Raw genomic sequence first — 26435 nt, 5'->3', positions numbered from 1 at the left:
TAGAAAAGTGAGAATAATAAGCAACACAAGGCGATGCTTTACTACCAGCAGTTGGATCTCATTTCCTGGTAAAAACTTCTGACTTTCATTTGGCTCTCAGATCAGATGTGACCAGCAAGCAGAACAGTAAAGAAATGACATTTAGATGTTTAGTATGGACATGTGGACATCTACACTGAAATTAAGTGAGAAGGAAATGATTTGGGGCAGAAAGATTCAATTACAAAATAAATTTCTAACCACATACATAACAGCAGTAAGCTGATCAGACAGATGCTATAAATTTGCTTCCTTGTGTTACAAGCACTTCTGCACTGCCTTCTGTTTCAGCTTGACCTCCTAAGACATCCCATTTTCTGTGTGTTGGTCACACTCCAACAGTGCCAGAGCCTTGATCTGCTGTCCTTAGGCAGAAACCTGCAGATGACTGGCCAGCAACGAGAGGGAGAGCGAGCAACCAGAAGCCAGCGCTTTATATTTCACTCGCACTTGCTTCTGACACGGGTTTTTAGCAGCTCATTTGTGTAGTTTACCATGCTGCCAGAATTCTAGGTCATGTTTGTAAATACCCTGGAAAATAACTACACCGATCAAGTGGGAGGATTTTACAGTAGCATTACTTTTGCCCCAGGACTGAGTCATGTGGTGAACTCCAGATGTGTGCTTCTGAAATTATCTAACAGGACTATAAATACACTCTAATTACATAATAGAATAATCATGACACACCAGTAGAATAGCAGCAGCCCCCCCCCCCTTAAACCCATGAAACCAACATGCCACAAAAATACCATCATTTTTAGAGTACCAGCTATTTGCAAGCTTAAAGAGAGAAATAGCACACTGTATGTGCATGCTGATGTACAGTGGATGTGTGATGTTTACCGCCATCTTTCTACTGCAGAAATATTGCAATACAACAGGAACCAATCACATGACTGGCTTAAAAGTACTGTTTTTACAATTTCACTTAATCCTAAATGAATAAACATATGAAGTGCACTCATCAGAATCAGGATGCCTGCGCATGACTTCTGGGAACCTTGCTTAGACATTTAAAATAATTACACCTTTACATGTAAAATATGTCATGGTAGAGAGGCTTAATTGTGGCGTGCCGCTCATGTAATCAGTGCAACTGATGATGAGCAGCCAGTGTTGCAATAAGCTGTCTGACAGCGCACATCTGGTTCGGGGTGAGTGCACGTACTCACCATTAACATAGATAAAAATGGTTACTGAGGGGATGTGTTCACTTTGAAATAAAGACAAATTATGGTTGGGACATGATTTGATGTCACAAAAGGAGATCACATAGAGGGGGTCGTTTACAGACATGTTACCCTGAGGCTTTTTGGGATGTTTGTCACGGTTCGAGGAGAAAATGGACCCAAATGCAGGCTGAAGAGGCGGGAGGCAGACGGGGGCAATCAAAGGTTTAATGAAAACAACTTCAGCAAACAAGGCTGGAAAACAGAAACAAACAGCACATGGAAACGACAAACACTCTGGCAAAGACACACACACACACACACACACACACACACTCTGAGGATAAACAATGCAGAATAACCAAGAGAGACCAGCGACAACCAAGAAGAGAAGCTGAGGAATGGACTTGAGTGACTGGTGTAGGGAATAAACGAAGGGATAATCTCAAAGCCAGAAGACCACCACAACTACCAGGTAAAAGGATCCAACAGAAACGACCCCAAACTCAAAGGTCATGACAGTTTCTTGATGAATTGGCTTCATAACAAGCCATTGGCAACAATAAAACATGCATGCAAGTATGAACAGTGGGGACATAAGACAATGACTGAAATGAACCCTTTAAATGGCTAACTCAAGAGAAAAATGTTAAAAAAAAAAAAAAAAAAAAAAAAAAAAAGAAATGTTAAATTTATTTATCTGAAATTATTATTTGGGCCTTGTTTATTTGTTGTTTTTTTTTAAATAAAAAAAAAATGTATATTTGTTGTTAATTACCATGTGATATGTGAAAAATTACTGTAGTGCACTGTGTGTCCACGAGGGGGCAGAAGACAGGTATCAGACTGGGTACAACAGAGCAAAGTTTTTACCATACAGTGATGGAAAAGGTCTCAAATATGTATCAGATATGATATCTATGGCATTAAAGTATTAAAGATTACAGGTAAGATTGTTACTCTTGCAGCTGCATTTGCTTGGCTGGCAGAACGGAGCAGGTTGGACATGCAGGGCCATCTAGCAGCTCTCCAGACTTATCAGATGTCCCACGCTCACACTGTTGACCATCTGTAGCCTGCAGAGAAGATCTGCAGCACATTAATATTTCATGTGGATGGTTTTGATGTGCAGAACAAGAATTCTTTCATTTGTTTGAGACGCTGTGCAGCCTGGCAGACAATGATGTTGAGTTTGTTTTAGCTCATCTTTTGTGGGTGTTATTCATATTCATTATTCGTAAAAAGTCAACATGGGTGATGCTCTTTGAAATCATGAAAAAAGATGATTTTTAACAAAAAGTAGGAGTTTAACAAAACTGAGAATTTTAAAACTAACTTCTCTCTGCTCACCCTGACTTTAATGATAATTTCGAGGCTCTGCTGAAGAGCATTTCCTGATGCTGTTATTTATTTTCTAAGTCTCTCTCCTGGCACTAATTTAAAATAATATATTCAGAATTTAATCATTTTGCCTCAAAATGTTTCACAGATTCTCACAAGTCATCTCACACACCTCTACATCTTTGCCTAATATATGAAAATCTATAATTATGAAATGAACCCCTGCTTCTACCTCTTTTTCTTGCCAGCAGCTGCTCACCTTCAACTGTACTTAAAAACTTAAAACTGCCCTCAGTGACCATGTTGGCATGTTGTACTGTATTCAGTGCTGCATGTTTGCACCATAAACTCTTGTAAAGAAGATTAAATTGCTTAAAAAAAAACTGCCTTTTTATGTTATATATGAATATAAAACCCTGCCTGTTCCAGATGGGTTTGAAACAAGAACTGGCCTTGACTAATAAAGCTTATGGTGTTTAATGTAGCATAAAAGAAACATAAAAATGTTCATGTTAATAGAGTTAAAGACTTGATTTTCATCGGAGGGGGTCTTCAAAACCTTCAGTGAGCCAGAGGAACTTTCATTTTGAAGCGGCTAAAAATGAAAAAGGGCTGCCACTGTGCTATTGTTCATTAAAAAGTGGTCCTCGCTGCACGATTTGAACCGATTCTGTTTCATCCATCCAGCAAAACAGAGTCAAATATTCCAGGGAGGAACAGTGTGAGAGACTACTAGAAGGAGCAGATTAGCTTATAAGGAGTGTCAGTGGTGTCTTTTACAGGGAAACACACCTCTGACACATCTGCAAGGTCATCTGCCTTGCTGTGCTGTGAAAACCCTTTCACACTGTGCTCGCATGCACTGAAGGCTCTCAAGCTCCATATGAGCATCTCCACGTCTTCTGGAAAACATCTTTAGTGCCTTTTTTGTGTCAGTTCACAACTTTACGGTTTTTGTCAGTGTTGCATGTAAAAGGATTTCTTAGCCTTTCCAACTAAAAGGGGAAAACACCCTGCTGCAGCTGCTTGCATGCGATGCGCTGAGAAGGGAAAACAACTCAAGCTCCTTGGCAGAGGATCAATACCACTCAATAGTCTAAGTGAAAGCATAAAACAGTTTTCTGTTCTGTTTTATTAAATAGAGGTAAAAGTCTGTGGACAAAATGAGACATCACTAATGGAATTGACAGAACAGAGGGGGAACTATGCACAGAATGACTATCAGGCCTCTGCAGGAAGCTACATGTAACATGCAGTTTCACAAGACTAACATAAAGGAAGATGAATTTTGATGCATTGAAAAGGAATCTTTAATCAGCCACAAGAAGAAGCTTCCCTTTAACCATTAACCGCTCATTTTATCTATTCCACACAGCACATGCTAGGCAGCCACGCTCTTGCTAGTGGCAATGTTGCAGGAAAAAGAGAATTTTCCTTAAAGTTTTAGCTTTGGGTTGTGTTTAAGGTCTGACTGCATTCTAACAGACAAGTCTGGAAACTAATCTAAGTTTTACTTCATTAAAGTATTCATGTATATGTCTAAATGAAAGACCATTCAAACCACAAGACTGGAATATTAAAGTTGCATCTCTGTGCAAGTATAATGAAAATACACATTAACCAAATGAGCTTCTGAGCACAAAAATGATGAATGAATAAATGCACATGAATAAATGCAGATGTACAGAGATCATGTCACTCTCACAATCTATCAGTATTTTATCTTCGTTTCTGACAGTCGTGTAATTAATTTTTTTTTTTTTTTGTATGGTTACATTTCACCTTGGCTACGGTCTCTACATCTCTTCCACTTACGCCTCTTCCTGAACTCATTCACCTGCAAGTCTTAGCATGAAGAATTCCCGCGTCACCTCTGGTGTCTCCTGTCACCTGCTGTGTCCAACAATCACATGATGGGTGAGCCAACATGTTTATTTCCACACACCCTGCAGAGAGGTGATTCATCTTGATCAACGGATTTCATTCTTATCCATAAAGCCGCTCTTTCAGCGCTCTGTGTTCACCTCGGTCTGTCTATCAGCTACATGGTTGGTGCAGGTAAACCCAGTGGATATGAAACCAACTGCATGAAGTCCGTTTGCACTTTCTATGTGCCGTCAGTAAAAGAAAAACATTTCTGAACACAAGAAATGTTCATATATTTTTAATATTCTGTCCTAATTTGCCATCTTAACACATGCTTGGTTATTTGTTTTAAGTTATTAAACATTATTCTAATATTTGTGGAGACTCTGGCAGCTCAGGAGGAGTGATTGTAGGAAGGTTTGCCTACCTGGTGGAATCTGGGCAAAAACGTCAAAGTTTCTTTGAACCCCACATTGTTGGGCCGACTGGCATCTGAAGTGTGTGTGATACACAGAAACAGCAGTGCGTTCCTTTTGGGCTTTGATGGAAGACATTTTCTACTTTAGGGTAGAAGATTCACCTGAGATGCAAACCTGGTCTTCAGAGGGTAAAAACTAAAGATGTCATGGTTTGGATTTCTTGTCTTTTTAGTTCTTTCCTGTTTTATTTTGTAGTTTTCCATGTTTACTTCCCTCATCTCTAGTTCCTGTTAATTAGCTCACCTGGTCTGATTTTCTGATTCATTTCAGCTGTTCCTAGTTACTCCCTCCATTTACACCCCTCGGTTTGTGTTCTGAGTTGCTTCTGTGTTAGTTGATCCTCAGTCATCTGTGTTTGAGTTAGACACTTGCCTTGATTTTGTAGTAAAACATTCCTGCCTCCCGTTCTGCATTCGGGTCCACACCTCCACCACGCTTTGTGACCGCAGAGGTATAAATAAAAGTCCTCGGATGAGGGTACGAGATCAGAGTACCACCCCGGTGACAAGTCTGTACCTTTGTACATCAACATTTTAATTTATTAATTTATTCTGATTTTTTTGTGGTATTTACTGTTGCTGTCTTTTGCTACTGTTTCATGTTTTCTTTGCACCATCTGTAAAGTTTTCTGTAAAGCACTTCCCTGGCCTAAAAGTATTATTAGGTATTATTTTTGGTGAGACCAAACTCTGACCACAGTTTTCATTACTTACTATTAAAATGCACACTGGTTGAGCTGTTTAGTGTTAGCATAGTGTTGCATATGCATTTATTACTCTGACCAGATATCCATCAAAACAGATGATTGCATCCCAACTATTATATATTTATTTATAGTGTAAACCAGCAGCAAATCTTATAAATGATGTATGATTGATGCAACTTACATAAAACTGAAAACCTTTTTTTTTTTTTTACATTGACATCAATTAATTGCATTATAATCTTTTACTTCAACTGGGCATCTGTCATAGCTTCTATGAGAGGCATATTATAATTTTTTTTGCCCACCGTCTAGCAAAGGATTACACTATTTTATTCTTTGATGTTGAGGCTAAATGTGATGACAGTAATTAATACTACGGAGAGAGTGCTGGTGGGCTCGTACCACATTCTGCAGCTCTACTTCAGGCTCTGACCTGCTTATAGACATTCTGGTTTAAGAAGGTAATATGACCAAAGCAAGTTTTTAGAACTAATAAAGAAATTCTACCAGAACATTTTATATATATATATATATATATATATATATATATATATATATATATATATATATACTGTTTATGTATAATATGTAAAGCACTAGGTGAAAAATAGGAGGATGGGACAGAAGAAAACTAGCACATTTGTATCTCCTGATCTGCCTGTGAATGGTTTGGACGGCGTAATTTTCTTTTGTTGGGTTTAATTTCCATTAGGACAATGGCGGGGTCAGTGTGATTTGACAGGAAACAATTATATCCCTTTTTATCAGAAAACAAAGAGTATCTATAGTGACTGCCTCTGTCGCTTTTCCATAATCAACTCCAGACAGCTTCTAACTGCAGAACACAAAGGAATAGCATTTCCATTTCATCTCTCAAATCTACTGTGGAAAACATCAGGTGCGTTGTTGTGATGCGAGTGACTGCTTCAGTCCTGAAACGAGATGCTGGGAAGGAAAAATATGCAAAGTGGAGAAAAACTAAAATTGCATGTCATAATTTGTATTCAGTTTGCGCTTTAGTTGGAGGCAGCTCAGAGTTCATTTCTGCAAAGGTTAACATGCAAAAGATACCGGAACTTCGCATCCCATGTAAATATCAATGCTTCTGCTTGTCAGCCTGCTCTTTAACCTTTTTATGAAGGCAAGCCATAAAATTTTAAAGCAATGATTACTTCCACATCTGCTAGTGTAAAACTGCACGCTGGTTTTGTTTATTATAGGTGTTTTTTTCTTTTAATTTTACAGCAAGTGATGATGCCTTGAGATAGTTCATGCAGATATAAACACAACTTTATACTGTGTTACAGAAGGTTAACTGTGACCACAGGTCATGTTTTTCAATGAATTATGAATGGAAAACAATAAAAGACCTTTGTATTCGAATTAACTTTGGACATTTCCAGTCTCTAAAACTGCATCATTTAGCTCAACTCAATTATTAATGAATGAAAAATGTAAATCCTCTTCACAGGAGGAAAATACAAAAACATCTGTAGGTTGGCATATAAATATACATATTAACATCTATTTCAATTTTAAATAAAGCCATTTATTTTATTTGTCTGTGCGAGTTTATATGTAGAATTCATCTTAATTATTAACAGCAAGAATCTTGGGGTTTTTTTTTTTTTTTTTTTTTTTTTTTACAGCAACAATATTTACTATAAAGGCATCTTTTCTTTTTTAATAAACATTTGATGATTATCACAACAAAGACATGAACCACAACAGTACAAAACACTTGCAGAAGAAAACAGAACAGACACATCCAGGAAAACAAAAACAAAAGTGAGACAAAAACAGGATTGGGGGGTTGGTATGAAGTATTACAAAAAAAAAAACTAAAATGAAATAAAATAGAAAATATTTATATATACACATATATACACACACACACACACATATATATATATATATATATATATATATATATTTATATATATATATATATATACATGTATATATATACATGTATATGTATATGTCTGTTTACCAGACTGTCTTTAGCACAAGCTGTTTATTTCCGCACTTCCATGTTCCAGGTATCAGTACTTGATGCAACAAGCTACATAATAATGTGTGAATCTGATGTGAAGAGAGGGAGACTGGAGGGCAGCATCCTGGGAAGCCAGTAGCAGGTGATGTGGATGAAAGTCACTTTAACACGGAAGATGAAGCGGATTCAGAGCAGCAACTTGTGTCTGAAGCTGTGAGCTGTCAGATTTATTCTTCATAAATATCTTGTCAGTGTTTAATATTTTCCATAAACCATTCTTTGTCTTACATCATAAAGGTTTAATATTCATCACATCATGACGTAAAATCCAGTTAGCTTTGCATTGAAACTTAAACTGTCCCTCTAGGGGTTCCTTTTTGCTTCAAAGTAAACTACGTAAGTGTATACTTTTGCACTTTACTTGTGAAAGCATCAAAACAACAAACCAGTTCAAACTGGGCTGGCTGTTGTGTGCCCCATCTTCCTATCTGGAAAACCATGGCAGTTTACACTCACACACACCAATCACACTTGTTTAAATTAAATTTACCTTTAATGCAGGTGATTTATGAATATGTGACAACACATAGAGACCCTTAATTCCATAAAGCTTCATTTCTTTTCTTTTTTTTTAAATTATTTTGATGGTTAATGCGCATGAAAATCTGATTTACTTCGCTGAGATGTTTGTTTCTGTTCAGAACAAAAACTTTTTTAGTGGTTTGGAAACTTAAATGTGCTTAAAGGTCCACCTGCTACGTGGAGCCTGCATCATGTGGTGTAAGATCCAGCAGCTCAGAAGCTTCATCTAAAAACAGCAACTGCAGGATGACATAATAAGAGCAGAGTGAGCAGGAACTGTGACAAAGAAGGTTATTATATATGAGCTGAAAGATTCCTGAATGTAATTCTCCCTCAAATGATAAAAAAAAGAAAAATAACTGAGCTGAATGAAATATAGCAGCCAAGCAAGAATGAAATGATATCCCTGAACAGAAATCCGACTTGATGTAGTTTGTCTTCACAGCGAGGTCACAAAGCATTGGTTTCAGCTGTTTGGGGTCCAGCAAATTGGCTCAGTGGGTGAGAGGTCGCAGGGGGAATCATTTATCCTGCAAACAGCTGAAACACACCGACCCAAACGCTACAGCTCTAATTAGAGAATAACATCAGAACGGCCACAAGTTTCTGTGTAATTCGGATTAACTGACAGCACTGGGCGCCTCGTTGGCGTCCTCTTTTAGATCAATCCTGTCATCTCGTCAAAGTGAGAAAAACTGTCCGAATGCTTGTCTGTTGGCCATGAAGCCTCTTCTGTTGTTGCTTCCACTGATCACTCACCCCTCTTCTTCTGACAGTCAGAAAGGCTCACCATTTTTTAGATTACAAATTTCATCAGTAGGGTGCTCCCCAAAGGGAGGGCGATGAGGGAGGAAGACAAAGAGAAGTGAAGAGGATAATAGATGAGTTTCCACCATACGCAAGAGCTCACAAAAGGCGAAAGCCTCAGTGGTGCATCAGTTGAGAAGTGAAAATGAAAAACCACGAAGCCTTGTTCACGTCGCACAACAATCCAATACGAAAATAACGCCACACATGTGTGGCTCTGAGGGGAGGCAGCGGGGGGGTGAAGTGTTTGTTTTCACGTGGGCAACTTTCTAATCCCTGCTTTACATGCAGGAGGCGCAGGAATGAATTATTTCAGTCATTAAAGTGTGAAATGAGCATGTGCTGAAAGTACTGCTTGTCTGGAAATGAAAATACTTCAATTTTTTAAATAATTTATCAATTTATTCAAATGTATTATTTTATAAATTTATAATATATATATATATATATATATATATATATATATATATATATATATATATATATATATATATAATTTATATTATGTAATTTATATAATTTAATTTATATAGATTATATTTAAATTTATAATATATAGACATTTAATTTATTAAAATTAACATTTATTAATTTATTAAAATTTTTATTTTTGGATTTTCTTTTTTTTTCTTTTCTTTTTTTTTATTTTTATTGGATTTTCATATTTAACAGAGCAGGAAAAAGCCTTAGTGGAGACACACATTATGTTCCTAATGCAAAAACCTTTTTCAGATTTAAATCCCAGACATCTCTGAAATTACTCTGTCTACTCAGACTGCAGGAAATTTCCCAGGAGGACGCTTCAAACGCTCCTTTAAGACCAGCTACTTTTTCCTGGAGTGTGATATGACAAGGTTTCACCAAATGTTACCAAAGTGGAATGAAAGTCAACAAAGTTGACACAACCTCTCAGATTCTGCTCATCACACTGTGATTATCTTAACTTTGCCATCAAGCAGACACCAGAAAGCCTTTATTGAAAGTATTATCTCTTTTCTGAGTAGCTTCTGGAGACGATTTTCTCTGTCAGGTGTGTGAAACAAACCACAAATTAAATTATAGATCCCTGAAACAGCATCTGGTGCATCAGGTCATGGGCTACCTGAATTTGGAGGCTAAGCAACATATTCCTAAAGGAAAAGTGCTCCATGACAAATAAGACACACTGACAATAATCCCATTTACAACAGAAAATATTGCAGCAGAACTGTGAGCAGAGCATAATTTACAGAATATTACTTCTTTTTTTTTTGCCGGTTTTCCTCACAGCTTATCATCTGCTTCCATCCAACCCTGTCCTCTGCATTCTCTTCTCTGACACCCGGGTCGCCCTCTACACCTCCTGACTGGTAGTTCCCGTCCCAAACCAGCTCTGAAACATGTAGTATCCCTCTGATGCGCTTCATGGAAGGACCTGGTCCACCAGCACCTTCCTACGATGTCCTCTACTGTTTGATTTCGTGCTCATATGTAAGTCGCTGTGGATAAAAGCGTTGCTAAACGACTGTAGAATAGACTAGATTTCTGATCCTATGCATCCTTATCACTCCCACAGAGAAACTCAACTTGAATTGTAATTCATCTGTAAATTTGACAGGCACGTGCATGACAAAACAATGAACTCAAAGGTAAATATGTTGTGTGCTTTAGCTGAGCTGCTAATTTCCAGCTGCAGCTACCAGACAGATGAATATAAAAGAACTTTTCAGTCTGCAGTTCTGCCTCCTGTCTTTTCCTCAAGGTTACCGGCTCACCACCATCTTGTTCACCTTTTCCCTTCCTTCTGGCTGCATCACACATCATAGCTGACACTTTTCTCCACTTATCTTAAACAACGTGGTCGATTCTTTCTCACACTGTAGACCAGGGGTGCCCAAGTCTGGTCCTGGAGATCTACCATCCTGCTGTTTTTAGTTGCAACCCTTCTCCAACACATCTAAATCAAATAAGTGGCTCGTTAGCAGGTCTCTGCAGAGCTGGATGACATACAGAAGAAGAATTCAGCTATTTGACTCAGCTGTGCTGGACAGGGGTTGCATCTAAAGGTTGCAGGATGGTAGATCTTGAGGACTGGACTTGGGCAGCCCTGATGTAGACTGCTGATCACCTTCACCATCTTTACCTCTCCTCCTGCCACTTGGGTCACACACATCTATTCTGTTGTGTTGCAGCTAATCTTTATCCCTTTTTTTTACTTTCAGATATACCTCCACCTCTCTCGATTATCCTCCAACTATTCCCTGCTCTCTCTGCGGGTCACAATATCATCTCCAAACATGGAGCTCTCTGTCTGACCTCATCTGTCAGCTGGAACAAGAAAGGTTCAGGGTTTAATGGAGGAGTATAATATCACACTGTAGTTCAACACTTTTAAGAAAGGTTTTCAGTCCAAAGTAAATATTATTGGCTTCTAAATATATCCTGGTAACCAATGAGTGCCCAGACCATGTGGAGAGCTGCTGTTAGCCAATATGACCAGTGAGGCCAATCTAAATCATTAAGGTTGCTTTATCACATTACTGGAGGAAGCATGAAGAAGTCTCCTTGCTCCCAGCTTAGACAGGCCTCAGTCAGACTCTCAGTGTCGGTCATGACCCTTAGGGACTGACACCCTAAGCTGCTGGACACAAAGCCTACTCACACCACCTGGACCAGAGTTTTGGTATGAAAAGGGATAAAAGAAGATTTCACTCATTGCAATAGCAACATTTGACACCCTGCAGCAAGGTGCGATGTGGGGTTGTCAAACACACGCAGGCTCACATTCCTGAGATGTGTGTTTCCCGATGTGACACCACTGACACAGCCGTCACTCTATTTGTGTGTGTGTGCTAAATATGGGTTGTTTATAGAAGCTTACATAAAGAGAGAAATTAACACTAAGGAGCCGCGAGTCACAGATTACAATTTCAACCTCATAAACTAATGTAAATGTAAAGATATTGATTATTGTGAATTTATGCTCTCGCAGCAAGTTCACATTCAGGTCAGTGCCAGGAATGTAAACAGTAATTATGTAGAACTGTGCATGTCCTCTCTATATATATTAAACATGAGGAATAATTAAAATAACATGACAGGGATGTCACCTACGACTACCAAGGAGTTGCCCTCTGCAAACACACTTCAAATCAAATCAAATCAAATTTTATTTATAAACTTAACTCTTTTTAGACCCTGAGACAACCTGCGTGGACTTACTGGAAGCTGCAACTGTGTGGCCTGAAGATGAAGTGGAAATCTCTGTGTGTCAGGTAGCTAATGCCTTTAAATACTGCAATACTTGTAGGTGTGCAGAACAACACGGCTGTGTCTATTCTGGGGCGGTAAGGCTCTGTTGCCACGTGCCGGGCCATTAGCCGGCACTCACCTGACACACTGCGTGTGTCCCCACAGCCTTGGAGGACTTCACACATTATCCCACACAAAGCTATTCCTCCAGGAGTGAATGCCTTTCAACCTGGAGGTTCATTCTGTGTATTAATGGAGTCCACAGAGAATCGTCTTCCGCATCCTCTCTCACTCGGAACAGCATGGATGTGACTCATACTTGTTTTTGTTCATGCAAGAATCCAGCACTGCTGGTGCTGCTCCTACTTTCACACCTCGGGAGAATAAAACATGTCAGAGTCTCTGCAGTCGGTATGAGAGCTGGGCTAATGACTTCCATTCAAACATCATTTGTTGGTCTTTAAGTTTTTTGTCCACGCATGCCGTTTCTTTGACATTAACAGATACCTGGTGAAGATAAAAAGCTCCTGATGGATTTTCCCACTGGTATCCATGTTAAATACAAACTGGACAATTTTTTTAGCCGGGAAGTTTTGTTTGTGTGAATGGTTTTAGTGCCTGAACTGAACCAGTTTTAGCGCCTAAACCGTCCAAAGAAAAGGTGCGAGCTGAAAGAAAACTGGGACTTGTGTTGGAACTGCAGGCTGCAGGGTCAAGTGGAAGTAAAGCAGAAGTCCAGGAACTTCATTGACCACAGGTTGTGTTTCTGCCGCTGAATTCCACTTCTTGCTTTCTATGTGGCGTTAACGTGCACACCTGCAAATGAAAAGCCATACCCCTGCCTCCACATTCTGCACATCTGATTGTATGATAGAAATTATACACGTGGAGGTCCAGCCGCTTTACTGCCCAACTGTGAGATGGGACTTCACCGCTCCTGGAGTTTTATTTCAAGGTCAGATACTTTTTTCAGATACTCCAGAATCCTCTACCAGCTCAGTTAAGGTAGCCTGGCATGCCAGACTCTATATATTCAATACAGATTTGCATCGGTCTTAAACAAACCGGCCGCTCTGATTGGTTGATCTGAGGAGACTCTTGCCTCTTGCCTTGCGTCACCACGTATTCTTCAAAACATTCAAGATGGCGCATGAATGTAGCGTTGCCAATAATGCCGTATAGCCTCAGGTGTTTACAGCAAACACAACCCAGGTCAGTTATGTCTTCTGTCCTGCACACCGTGTTTATTTTCTTCTGTTGCGTTCACTCTACAGAACACTTCCGGACATTGTAGACTGCTGCTTTACTGACATCACGTCCACCATTTTTCTGATTGGTTTACTCCACCCTTGTTTGTCACACCCTAGAAATCTGTTGATGCTAGTGAGTCCCCTGACTCTACGCTGGTGCAACGAGAGAGTCTGGCTTGCCAGGCTACAGTTAAGGTGGTAGTGATTCTAAATTGGCCATAGAAATGTACGTGAGATCCGTCTGAGTGAGCGGGATACGCCTCAGTCCTCTGACCCTGAACTAGTTGGAGTGAGTACACAGAATGGATGGATGGACTTCAGCAGCACTCCCTCAAATGCAGCAGATATTAAGGTTGCATAAGTGTATCCTCACACTGGCTCACAAACCCCCTGGACTCTTTTCAGATTGAACATGAGTGATGCCAATGTCTGCTCCGTGGGAGGCACTTAGGTGTGGTGAGACTGAAGAGAAAGTCAATACCGACAGTCTTGTTCTTCACTTTATGAAATGTTTTCACCCCTGCAGGGGTGCAAAGGAGCAAAGCCCACCCCCCTTGACGTATGTGTCCCACGCTGACCCATGCTCTTTGTGTTGGAAATTATGTCTTGACTGTGAAAAAGTTAAATTTGAGGAATTTAGATGAGGTACATGCAGACACGAAAAGAGTAAAAATGCTGATCTAGTATTATTGAACATATCAGCGAACCTTCAGAGCTCAAACGCAGACACTGATCATCTCCTCAGATTTGAGGCTCGGTTATTTCTTAACAGTTTTAAACACAGAACTGCCCCTCTGATCCTGTAGGACCAGAGTGGGCAACTCCGATTTGAGGGCTGCGTCAGGACATCCCCCACTGCAACACACCTGAAGAGCAGACATCAAGCTCTGCACCAGTCTGCTAATTAAGTCTGAAGTGTGTTGCAGCAGGGAAACTACTAACACTTCCAAGACTGCACCCCTCGAGGACCAGAGTTGTCCTGCTGTAAGAGATAAATTACTAATCGGTTTGTATCAGTATCTGTGCATGTACAGGCTGCTGTCATCCTGGGGCATGCAGCATGTAGAAACAGTGCGGTGGCGATTCTGCTGACGGATCTTATTTTATGTGGTCTAATCAGTTTCCATGAACAGAGACAGAGTTAAGTGCATCATCAAACTGTTTTTTCTATTCCTAACTGGATGACCATATTTTAAAAAAGACAAAGATTGCATCTTTAAAGTTCCGCATGCAGACAAGACATTTTCAGAAAAGCATCCTGCTATATAATCCATCAGCACCCCCTAAAACTCCAACATCTTTCCAACTCCTTCTGCTTCTATCCCGGCCATTTCAGGAGTCCGTACAGAGAGATGATTCCCAGACTCAGCCACAAGCAATGAAACGACTCAATTAACCTCCACTAGATATATCTGCGCTGCTCACCAGCTCTGCTGTTTGCCAAAGAAATTGATTTTTCTCAGCAGACAGCAGTTCCACTTGTCAATCAAGTGACCCAAACCATCTGCAAATCTGTCTCCAGATACAACGACAGCCAACTTTCATTAACCAAGGTTCCAGTAACTTCCAAAAGTCATATAAATAGTGCAGGTAGAAGTAAAACTTTGTAGATTTGTTCCACAAAGCTGGAGAAGAATGTGCATATGTGGTGCACTCCTGCAGCTGACATCTGTGTTGAAATGAAGTGAACGGGGCACTATGCCCAGAACCGTTTTGTTGTTTTACAGGACTTAAAGGTTCTCGCCATGTTATCTCCTCTGACATATGAGCAGTGGGCACGAACTCGCCCAGCTAGCTGGCTCTTGTCACTCATTTAACAAAGTAGGTCATTCATAGCAACAGATAAGGTGTCATACAGTGTGCAAGTCAGTATTTCAGTTACAATCTTTGGTCTGGTTTCAACTTCTGTTATCCTTTCCAGGGGGTTTTGGACATTTTGGTGACATTGTTGGACAGAAACAAGCTTCCAGCCTGCATGAGTGAGCGCTGCACCCGCCGTCTTACACATCTTGCTGTAAATGATCACGACACCTTAATTTTTATGTTTTCATTTCGGTCTGCTTATTATTCATTCATTTAATTTTTAATTCAAAATCAGAAATGAACAACTAAAAACATGATGTTTTGATCTGAAGTTAATTTCTGAGAGAATTAAACTAGGAAAAAGAGGCGTAACATGGATTTTTACATGTAACTTGTTGGATTTCTGTGACCTGGAAGTGTCTGTTTCCTGCTTTCTGTGTTGTTCAGGTGGAGATATGTAGTATCAGAGTAGCAGTGCAGATGTTTCCAAACCCGCAGGAGAAAATGTGTTTTGTGTTCAGCAGGTTTTACAGATTCTTCCATCACACTGTGGTCACAAACAGCCGTAAGAAGAGACTTAGCGGCCACTCAGCAGTTTGAGGCTTTACTGTCACCAGCTGGTCAGCTGGAAGGAACTGAATGCCAGATGCAACAACTAACTAGTTAACAGTGTGATACATGAAATGGATCATCACTTTCTCCCACTGAGATAAATTCAGATTTTAATGCAACATGGGTAACAACTTGTTTATTCATTAAAAAACTAACACAAAAAATCCATATATTAATCTCTTTGCATTAACATATTCATTTTGAAAGCCCTGATTAAAAATATCCCACATTTATTTGATAAATTTATTTCTTCCTTTTAAAACTTTTAACAACAACCTTGATATTATCTTGGAATCTACAGTTAGAGAAAAGTTGAGCATGGCTTCCCAGCTCCCCCCAAAACACAAGCAGGTTTTGGGTGGATGTTGGGACGCATGGACACCTGATGGGAGAGCGAGGAGCCCCAACAACAAAGGCAACAGATGCTGGTTTGCATGAAAAGAATGTGCAGATCCTTCTGAGACACAAATATCTAACAAATGAAATATTTCTGTCTGTGAATAATTTTTTGAGTTAAATTTCTTAACTTCAGCCAATATTAAAGGCAGAGTATGTAAGATTTCAAGGCGATTCTTTCCACCACCAGGGGACAAACACCAGGTCGTGAGCAAAACCACAAAACTGCTACATCCACAAACAACCACAGGTTGGCAGTAATGAGCAAAACTCTCCCCTCACCCCTCCTCCTTGCCAGCTCCAATCAGGGCAGGAATCGCTTGTGAGCTGTAGCTCAGAGTGCTCTGCACTAAATGGGCTTATACTCCCCCTACTGGTGGAAAAAAGTACTTTTTTTTTTACTGGTCAGAAAACATTCAAGAAGGGTCTTTGTCATTAATTAAACTTGTAATTTAATAACGCATCAAATATGGACAGACTGGAACCTACATGTTTAAAAAATAAAACTATCTAATTATGATTGTAGTTATTTTTTTAGTTAATTCATTTTGAAAATATTGAAAATCTTACATACTCCACCTTTAAATGAACGAATGACACATTTGTTCAGTTATACGGCTTCACTCTGTTTTGCTTCATTTTGCAGCACAGGGTTTCCTGTTGGGAAACTACATGCTTCAGTGAACAAAATCATTGTTTGGGATCCAAAACATTCTTCTACAACAGTATGGTACTATATGCTATACTGTATGGATGGCTGGGTTCCACATCAGAACCTATTGACCATGAAAATGGAAAAGTTCTACATTGATAATACGGGATAGGATGATAAGATCAGTTAGAATAGAACACACTCACTCACCCATGCAGGTCAAATAAATATCTAAAACCTCTGTTCTTCATCTAGTTTCTTTTTGTTTAATATAGAATGCACCAAGCTCAGCAAGCTCAGATGAATTATTCAAAATTCAAACTGAATATTAAACTAAAAGCACTTTTATGATGAGATCAACTCATTTTGAATATGTGCTGCCATTACCCCGATCCATAAGAAGATTATTTATAGTTTATCATATTGTTTTGCTTTTTATAGCAAACATGCCATATGAATAAGATTCTTGCAGAAGACAGGAAATTATATTCTTAAAGAAAAACAAGCCATATATTTGCATTTTGTTGCTATAGTCACTGGCAAAGTGACTTTTTGCACCGTTTTAACCACAAACACTTTCTACCGTTTTCTTTTTCACTAGGCGACATCATGTGACATGCAGGTCATCATATTCCAGTGATTTGCTTCGATAGCGCCACAGAGATGAATATCACATTGCACTGCGTTCTCGTTGTTACTTAATCTGAGTAGCATTATTATTTCAAAAACATGTACAATATGGAAACAACGGAGTTGTACATAAATGAATTAGATCCAGTGTTGCATTTTGTTTCTTGACTAATTCCACCTTCTTTCATTTTGTTCATGTTAGAGTGGATTTTAATCAGGTGTGTGTGCTGGGAATGAACCATGCATAGCTGGCTTTGATCCTTCGCAGCCGTAACACTTGCTCACATTCATTTTTCATTTTCATTTTCAGAGAATTTACTATTCAAACCCTGCTCTACCGCTCTACTCTACACAGCCTGGGCGGTGAATTCATGCACACTCACCTATAAGGCTAACAATGGCCACAACAGCTGATATTTAGCAGTTATTTTACTCCAAACAATATTAAATAAGAAAACCTCCATATGGAAACAATCCTTTAAAGCACCCCAGTGTTGTTGAATTACTTGCAATGACGTCATATTTAGGAGCTTTTGTATTGTTCTGCCGGAGGTTTTCTTCCTGTTAAAGGGGAGTTTTTTCCTTCCCACAGTCGCCTCATGCAGCTCAGGATGGAGGATTGGATCCAAGTCAAGATTTGATGCAATTAGTTGGTTTCTATTAGCTAGGTTATTTATGAATTGGCTTGAACTGATATGTCTGTGAAGTGTCCTGAGACAACATTGTTCAAATGAATTTTTGGTCTTTGGTTATTCCTGCCTGTCTTCTGCCTCGTCAGCATGCGTTTAGGTCCACATCCACCACTAACTCCAGTTTAGAACACCTGCCAAACTGGCTTTTAAAAGAGTTGGACCTCAGACATGTGAAGAAATTAAAGCAAACCTACAAATGTCTATAAGTTGTTCAAATGTTTTTCTTTCTAATTACTACAAAAGGAAAAAGAAAGGAGTTTTCTGTGCTGACTTGGTTGCCGAGACTTTTTTATCCTTCCTATTCAGCCTGTCTTATATTGTCAGTGTCAAAGTGTTTTGTTCCTGATGCAACTGTGTTGTGCTGACACCGTGCAAGTTTTACGACTCCCCTACTGCTCATGATGGCGTCCAAGAAACAGAAAAATAATCCATATTGTGTTTTTTGGTGAGTCATAGAAAAAGCAGTAAGAGCAATTAAATCCATAAAAAAAAATCAGCATACACGGGAATGTGCAAGCCACAGATTGGCAATGTAAAAGTTCAAACATTTTATAAAACTTCCAGGTCAAAGATTTGAAAAGAGGTGAAACAATATTATACATTCACCAGTTATCACAAGGAGGAGGAGGAGGAGAAAAAGATAGATACTGAAACTACGAACAAACTTAAGATTTCAAGAAAAAATGAAGACATGTGGAGAAGTGGCTTCTGGAAAATGATTCATTGCAAAAAAAAAAAAAAAAAAAAAACATTGAATAATTTCAAGTAGAAATTGAAATAAAAAGATTCAAAGACAGTAGAAAGACGAAAAGAAACATGCTGGAGCTCTGCCCTTTGGTATGCAAAATGAAAATACATCTCTTAAAGAGAAACATAAACTTTGTCTTTTTGTCCAACTGCGAGATATCTGGGCCATGATTCCCATGGCGACGCGACTTCAGAGGAATCATCGCTCCTCATTTATCCACTCGAAGGCTCAGCGCGCTACTGGGGGCATCCCTCTTGTGAATTTTCCCGCTTTCCCCTCCCAGTGAGACTTTTCTTCCCAGGGACCATAAATTCCAGCTACGGACTGAAACATCCTTCAGTGATTACCACAATGGTGCACCTCAGCAAGACATTTAATCACTACAGTAAAGGTTTAAGTCAGGAGTCCTTTCCCACTTCTAACTAAAGAACTTGGTCTGGTGAGAAAACCTAGTATTCGACATTTCTTGTTCCATATGTGATATCTGTGAAGAATCTGTCATGTCGCCCTGAAATGCCACTATTCTTGGTGAACGCTCCCTGGAGGCATAATTATTCCAAAAGAAGGAGAGTGGAGACAGTAATGGCCTCACCTTGACACACAAAATCAACCTCTCACTAATACCCATGGCGCACACACACTCACACACTGCCTACTGTGCATTTGCAGTATTATTCCATATACCATGCAGTATGGCTCATATTTGGTATGCTAATAAAGGACAAGAACTTTCACTGTGAAGATCAGCAGCATTCTTCTTCTGTTATTATTCCAGACCGCAGCTGAGAAAGTCACGTTGATGCTTCTGCTGCTACTTTGCTTTATTAGCACATGAGCTGGTATGATGAGTATTTCCTCTGTTTATTTAAAGTGAATAAAGAGTTTGTTTTCTCTGTTTCCTTTTCTGTTCTCTTTCTGTCCCTTTTCTATCCTCTCCGGTCAGGCCCAGCAGCACAAACTCTGTAATACAAACAATTATCCAAAACAAATAGATAAAATAAAATAAGAATCCAGAAATACAAGGGGATCATTATATCTATAAAAGCTTCCTTTGGTAAAATAAATTTGCTCAGCAGAACACAGCATCCAGAACATCAGTCTGCTTGCTTAAATGCTGGAGAAGACAATTAAAAAAATAATAATATCTAGAACCAGCTAGTATTGAAATAATAGCAAATGTGAATGCCCATTTATTGAACTATGCTGAATGATTGAAATGAAATTTCATAAGTACAAGAAATTGGGGAAAAAAAAGCAAAACTAACATTTTTTCTAATTCCCTCACATCAGGATTGAACCCATGACCTTTTGTATTGAAGCACACTGCCTTACTCAGTACACCACTAGTGCTCTTAGTGCCACCTTGGAAAAAGCATTGAAATGTTTTCCGATTGGGATGGGCATGTCTTTTTTTTTCCACTTCCAGCAGGAAGTGTAATTAACCGGATTGCAAAAACATGTGCAAGATTAAACTAAACTCCAGTAAAGATGTGAAAGACTTTGTTCAATGTGAAAAACTTTTTTAATGTGTTTAAGATTTATCAAAGTGTTGAAATGTAGCAGGGAGCATTGTTGGAACAAATCCTTCATATTTAACTGTGACATTTGCAAATAACTTCCTTTACTCCTTGAAGTGTGCAGCTGAGACCAATAGTTCACATTGAGCAGCCTGCAGAACTGCATGCCGTCACACAAACAACAGCCGACAAACAACAAAGGAGTTATATGTTAAATGCTGCATTTGAACCAGTGCCTTGTATATGTCTACCTGTGTACCGGTGCACAAAATGGACCAATCACTGAGCTGACTTCTGTTTCGTCCAATCACTGGAGAGGATTTTAACATTTGACAAAAATGTGAAAACTTGAAAAGTTGACATGTTAGAAAGACCAAAAGTCATAGAACATATCTCCTGAATGGGCTGAAGAGTTTGATATTTGAAGTTGAAGTGAGGCAAAAGGTGTAGGAGGAGTAGCGTGCCAAACATTTTGCAGGAAAGACAATGGGGACGGAAACTTGATGAACCGGACACTGCAAACTGGTGCAGAGCTCTGAAACCCCTGAAACCAATCGCAGAGCTCAATTTTTGCAACGTCCAATGCACAGTGGGTTTGAAAGACTTTCATCCAATCACAAAGCTGAATGAATTTTTTACAAAATGCTAAATATCTCAAAAACTACCAATATTTGAAATGACAAAAGTAGTCGCACACATCTCCCGAAGGAGCTGCAGGGTTTGAGATGTAAATAATTGAAGTGACCTGAACGGTGCAGGAGGAGTCGCGCGGCAAAGTTTGGCGGAATAATAATAAAAATGGCCAAACAGGATCTCAATAATGTGAATGCCCCCATGCCCCCATGGGCATTCACATTAATAAAAAAAAAAAGTGAATAAAGAGGTAGTTTTACCTGGTCCAGAGCAGAAGGCAGCAATCACAGCCAGGATGCAGATGTAACTGAGGTACGGCATCCATGACACACTTTCCTGGAATCACAAAAGTAGAAGAGACATGGTTACTTTGGACATGTTGCAGATGAGCTCTTACCCTCAGATTTTCTCATGTCTTATGTAATCCATGTGTAGTATTTACAGAATAACTTCCAGTTCCTGCTGTGAAGCTCATGTTCAGTGTGGATGTGACACAACATGTAGGGTGTGCACACTGCGACATCATTTCAAGTCCTGAATGGCACAAAGAGGAGGATGAATAGCTTACCTGGAAGTTGAGGAAAACCGTGAGCAGGCTGAAGAAAACGGCCATGGAAGCGAAACCAAATATGAGGAGGGGTCTCCTCCCGATGCGCTCTATCACCAGGCCCTGAAGACAGGAAAACACAGGACTCTCCTGCATTACCAGACACACCGATACCCAGACATTAAACCACATTCAGCAGCGTCAGCTGGCTGATGGGTAAAGTAGCTGTTCCACAGATTTGCTCCACACTGGTATCTTTTAAAAGACCACCGAAAGGACTGTGATGAAATGAGACATTACTTGTCCCCAGGGAGGAACTTTACTCACTGCTGATCTGCTGACTGCTGCTGCTTTCAGATGAAATCTCTGTACAACTTCGGATGGATTTACTCATACACAGCACTGCATGCAGCTCATCAATAATTCTGTTGCCACTTCACTTTTCACCCAGGTGCCTTTCTGGATTATGGATGAAGCGCTGGGCATGTGATTCCAGCTGTAGCCGAGCACCAGCCACTCCACTGTGGCCTCTAAGGCTTAAAGTATTCATTTGTTTGTGAGGAAAAACGCCACTGCTCTCTGTACGGTTCCTGTCCCTGTACTGGGTTGAGGGAGAGGGGGGATAACAAGGTAAAAATAAGCATTACCCCCTGTTATTTTACCGTTCTGCACACTTTCCTGACTGCATCAGCTTTAGATTAGGCTTGCCTCTTAAAGCTGCGGAGTTCACTCAGCTTGTGCATGTTTCCCAGTGGACGCGGTCCCTGCAGGTATGAGGCATTTCTCTCCCTGACACTACCCACAATGCAGCCACACACAGTCACACAAACAGCAAATGCACAGTTCATTAAGGTCTCTGAAGGTTTTACAGGATGGATATTTATGAGCTTGCATATATGAGTCTGAGCTAGTTTGCCAAAAGAAGTTTGTCTACTGTAACCCTGCATTATGCATCACTTGCAACAAAACGAGACCTGAGAGGCAGACAGAGAGCTATCAACCAAATATATGTTTATTTTCAGGTGTTGACTCCTACGTGTACGTAAAGGCATTCAAACATGTCATTTTCTTGGTTTTTTTTGTGTGTTTGAATGAATGATGTGGACGCTGGCGAGCAAGCTGAACGTAAAGCTTCGTAAAAATGATTCCTGACAGCAGACCTCAGCAGCTCAACAAATGCGGCTGGTGAATAATTCATTCCACTTTGGAATAAAAGTTATGCTAATAACGTGCTTCCATCTCTTTGTGTAAAACAATGAAGTGATGAATAAAAACAGTGGCTGAGCTCAGAATACTATCCTGCTTCTTAGACTTGACAGAGGTCAGACGGTAACTTCAGCCCGAACGGTTGGCAGTCGCTGAAATGTCTGGTCACAAGTCATCACATCAAGAGGCAGATGAGCCATTACAGACAACTGGCTGCAGCTTCAGGTGCCCGTGGCTCGTCCCTTCACACTATCCAGCAGGATTTAAGCAGAAATCTGTCTTAGCGCTGCAACTATTTTTCCTTCCAGAGATAATGATTAAAATCTAAATTATATTCATCAAAATGTGTTTTTATTTTTAATGACCACATCTAATTCTTGTAAATGAGTCAACTTCTGTGCATTTTCACATCAGATTTTTCTGCTTTCAAAGTAAATAAGATCCTGCTTCCCTTGTCTCTGATACTGAAAAGCAAGAAAATCTGTTTTTCTTTTAAAAGCAAAACCCTTTTAAAGTGCTTCCTCGCCACCACAAGGTCAGTTTTACATTCCATGATAATTTGTTTGTGTTTAGACTTTAATTTGCCAAAGGGCCCCGGAGTGTGATGACAAGGCCGAATGTGTGTGAATTAATGCAGGGTGGCACCAAATCCTCAGCTCTTGTTTGTTAGCTAGTCGAATAGTGACAAGTGTGCTGCAGCAAAAGGGCGTTTGCCCAGTAGGGCACTGGAAAAGAGGGCAGGAGGTCAGTGGATAGCATGTTGCATTCAGGGATTCCAAACGGTGCCTGTTTTTATGCACTTTTCTAGTAAATCAGCAAACATGGCAATGATAACAGCTAAGATTAGAACAAAGTGAGTAATAATAAAGCATAACGAGATTTAAAACCAAAGCTGCTGCGTGTCAAAATCTTAACAGAGTTGGGGGGTTGAGACTGAAAAGGGAATATGAAGTGAGAAAAAAATAATATTTATTTCAATATTTGAAAGCTCCTTTTTTATACTAATCATAATAATTTATAATCCAGCTAAGAGAAAGAGTTTATCCAGCTGGGTGAAGATTAATTTGTTTGAATAAATGCCTAATTTCACTGAATGACACCTCAAGATGAATAAATTCTCAATTTTCTTTTTTTTTTTTACAAAGGGAACTGGATCTGATGTCTATCACTTCCTCCCACTCAATAACCTCTGAGCAGACCACCACCTGCTCCAAGCAGATGTTTCCCTGAGAGAAACCTGAAAAGTAAAGCTAAATAAACTGACTCACAGCCTAATTTATATAACTAAAATGGAAAAATGCTCCAGTGTAAAATTCATATCTTGATGAGTGACTTCACAACAAACAGGCTGATGTCTTTGTCCTACAGGTCCAAAACTGCTGAAAGCAACAGCTTGATTTATCAGTAAGTTGAGAACAGAAGGTGTTAAATCAGCTTCGGAGGGGAAAAAAAGCATTTGTTTGTTTTATCCCTCTTCACCGTGCAATAATAGCACACTCAGTGTTGAACCACAGGAAGCATCCGTCCGTTTTCACCTCAACTAGTTGTTTTCTTTTCATCTGATTTAATGTTGTTTTTATAATCAGCCTGCAAACTGTGCAGAATGAACTCATCTGCAAACAGCACACAGAGGAAACACGAGGATACAACTCAAATATCCTAAATCTGTGGGAAATTTCTAAAAAATGAGAAGCTATTTAGTGCACTTTAGGCTGATAAAACAGGTGTGTCAGGAAAATACCGAAGCGAAACTCACACTAGTGCAAAAAGACGAAATATTTCAAATTAAATTAAAGAGACTAAAGACCCAAAACACAACATCTTCACATACACTGAACCAGTGTTTTGTTGTGCTGTTTTCCTCTAAACCTATGCTAACTGGAATATAAAGGTTAACACACCATGAAAGCTCTGAGTGTGAGCAAGTAAAGAAATCCCATCCATCATAAATAATTCAGCAACACTTCGAACCCCGACCTCTTTAAAGCAAAGTGTATAAAATAGATCCAAACAATTCCTACTTTCCACACACAGCACTGTCAAATAAAACACCATCTAACACTCCCATTCTCACACAATAAAATACTCTTCTGTAATGAGCACAGCTGTTGAGCAAATATTAATTTCCCAGAAGAAGTTGCATTCTTGGTCAACATCAGATCTGAGTTCTTCTAAAACTTACTGAAGCCAAAACTGCAGAACATTAAAACATGGCTAATCAGCTGATCCTTGCAGATCATTAGTCTGAACTGGGTCAGTAGATCTATTTCATCATTTCTTCATACATCCCTCATGCATGCTTGTAATTATCAACGGTTTATTTGCATTTAATTTTTTCCACTGAGCGCAGATTATTTTTAATATTCTGGTGAAATGGCAAACATGTAGAAGGACATGAAGTTGAAGAAAAAAAAGAAATTATTAGAGATCTTCAAACCTGCCCAAGAAGCCTCTAAAACATCCTAAATCGCAGTTTGGTCATTTGAACCAGCCCATCTTGACCCATCAAGGGTCTGGATGGAGCTGTTAAACCGGCCTCAGTGGGTCAGACAGTCTGTTGCTGATGTCAGACTAAACATCTGTTTCTATTTCTTAAATATAAAATGAGAAAATTAGTTCATACACATTTTAATCACTGGCTTTGTTTTTCTACTGGAACGTTGGGTACAAATCAGCCAAAGGACAGAAAATCTGTCCTGTTACTTCAGCCAAATCCGTCCCATTTTAGCCCATTCACAACGACAAACTGACCATCTGGCATAGCAGCCATCTTCCTGGTGGTCTGACGTGTTTCTGGGACCAGCAGTGTATTTATTGGTTCAAAAAACACAATAAATTGCTGGTGTTTCTTCACATGTAAGTGATGAAAACTTCTCTTTGACTCCTCTCCTCACCGACTGGAGCAGTCGCACAGAAAGACCCCAATTTCAACGAGCTTTCTGACCTTACAAGCATGCTGAGTGACATGCCAAAATGACCAAAATAATCTATTCATATCACAAAACATGTCAAATTGTAGCGCATATGATGAGCCAGCTGTTATTGTTTGCATGCCGCCAGTATAAATATAAAACAAGGCAAGCAGAATAAAAACTGGTGCATGTGGGCCATCACACAGTTTTAGTCACTCCTACCTTTGAAATCTGCCACCTAAATGAATCTAAATCAGCATTTCAATGTAGCATGACTATTTTTTTGGGATATTGTAAACATTTGAAGCTTCTGAAACGGATTTAAGCATCCTGATACGTCTGACTGTGAACGTTGTGAGAAATGCTTAACCACTGTTTCCCTTTATAGGAAAATAAAAAGTCTGTGTACAGTTTTTTCACCAATACAAGTATGATTTTATTTTAGATTATTTCTAGACTTCTTTGGATTGACCAGGAAAATGGTGTGTATGTGATTACTGTGAGCAACATGAAAAGGTGATGTTCATTAAATGCAGTTGGAGGTCAAGTTAGCAAACCCTGATGGGAAGCTGCTGCAGGGCGATGGTGAGAATGAGCACCGCTTTCTGAAGTCGGCCA

The 26435-nt window shown here is 39.5% G+C and overlaps 1 protein-coding gene across 1 annotated transcript in view; it reads right to left on the bottom strand.

The window, feature by feature from the left end:
* The window catches only part of slc2a9l2 (solute carrier family 2 member 9, like 2), a gene marked incomplete at both ends in the record, with an annotated part of 135366 nt that overhangs the window by 43284 nt on the left and 65647 nt on the right, over positions 1–26435 (bottom strand). Inside the window, 2 exons of the mRNA XM_079242157.1 lie at positions 21413–21488; positions 21721–21822. Coding sequence (XP_079098283.1) covers positions 21413–21488; positions 21721–21822 — 178 coding nt within the window. The remainder of the gene's footprint in view (positions 1–21412; positions 21489–21720; positions 21823–26435) is intronic.

This window comes from Telmatherina bonti (genome assembly GCF_933228915.1).
Source record: "Telmatherina bonti genome assembly, chromosome: 6".
NCBI lineage: Eukaryota > Metazoa > Chordata > Actinopteri > Atheriniformes > Telmatherinidae > Telmatherina > Telmatherina bonti.
This window is presented reverse-complemented; position numbering and strand designations above follow the sequence as displayed.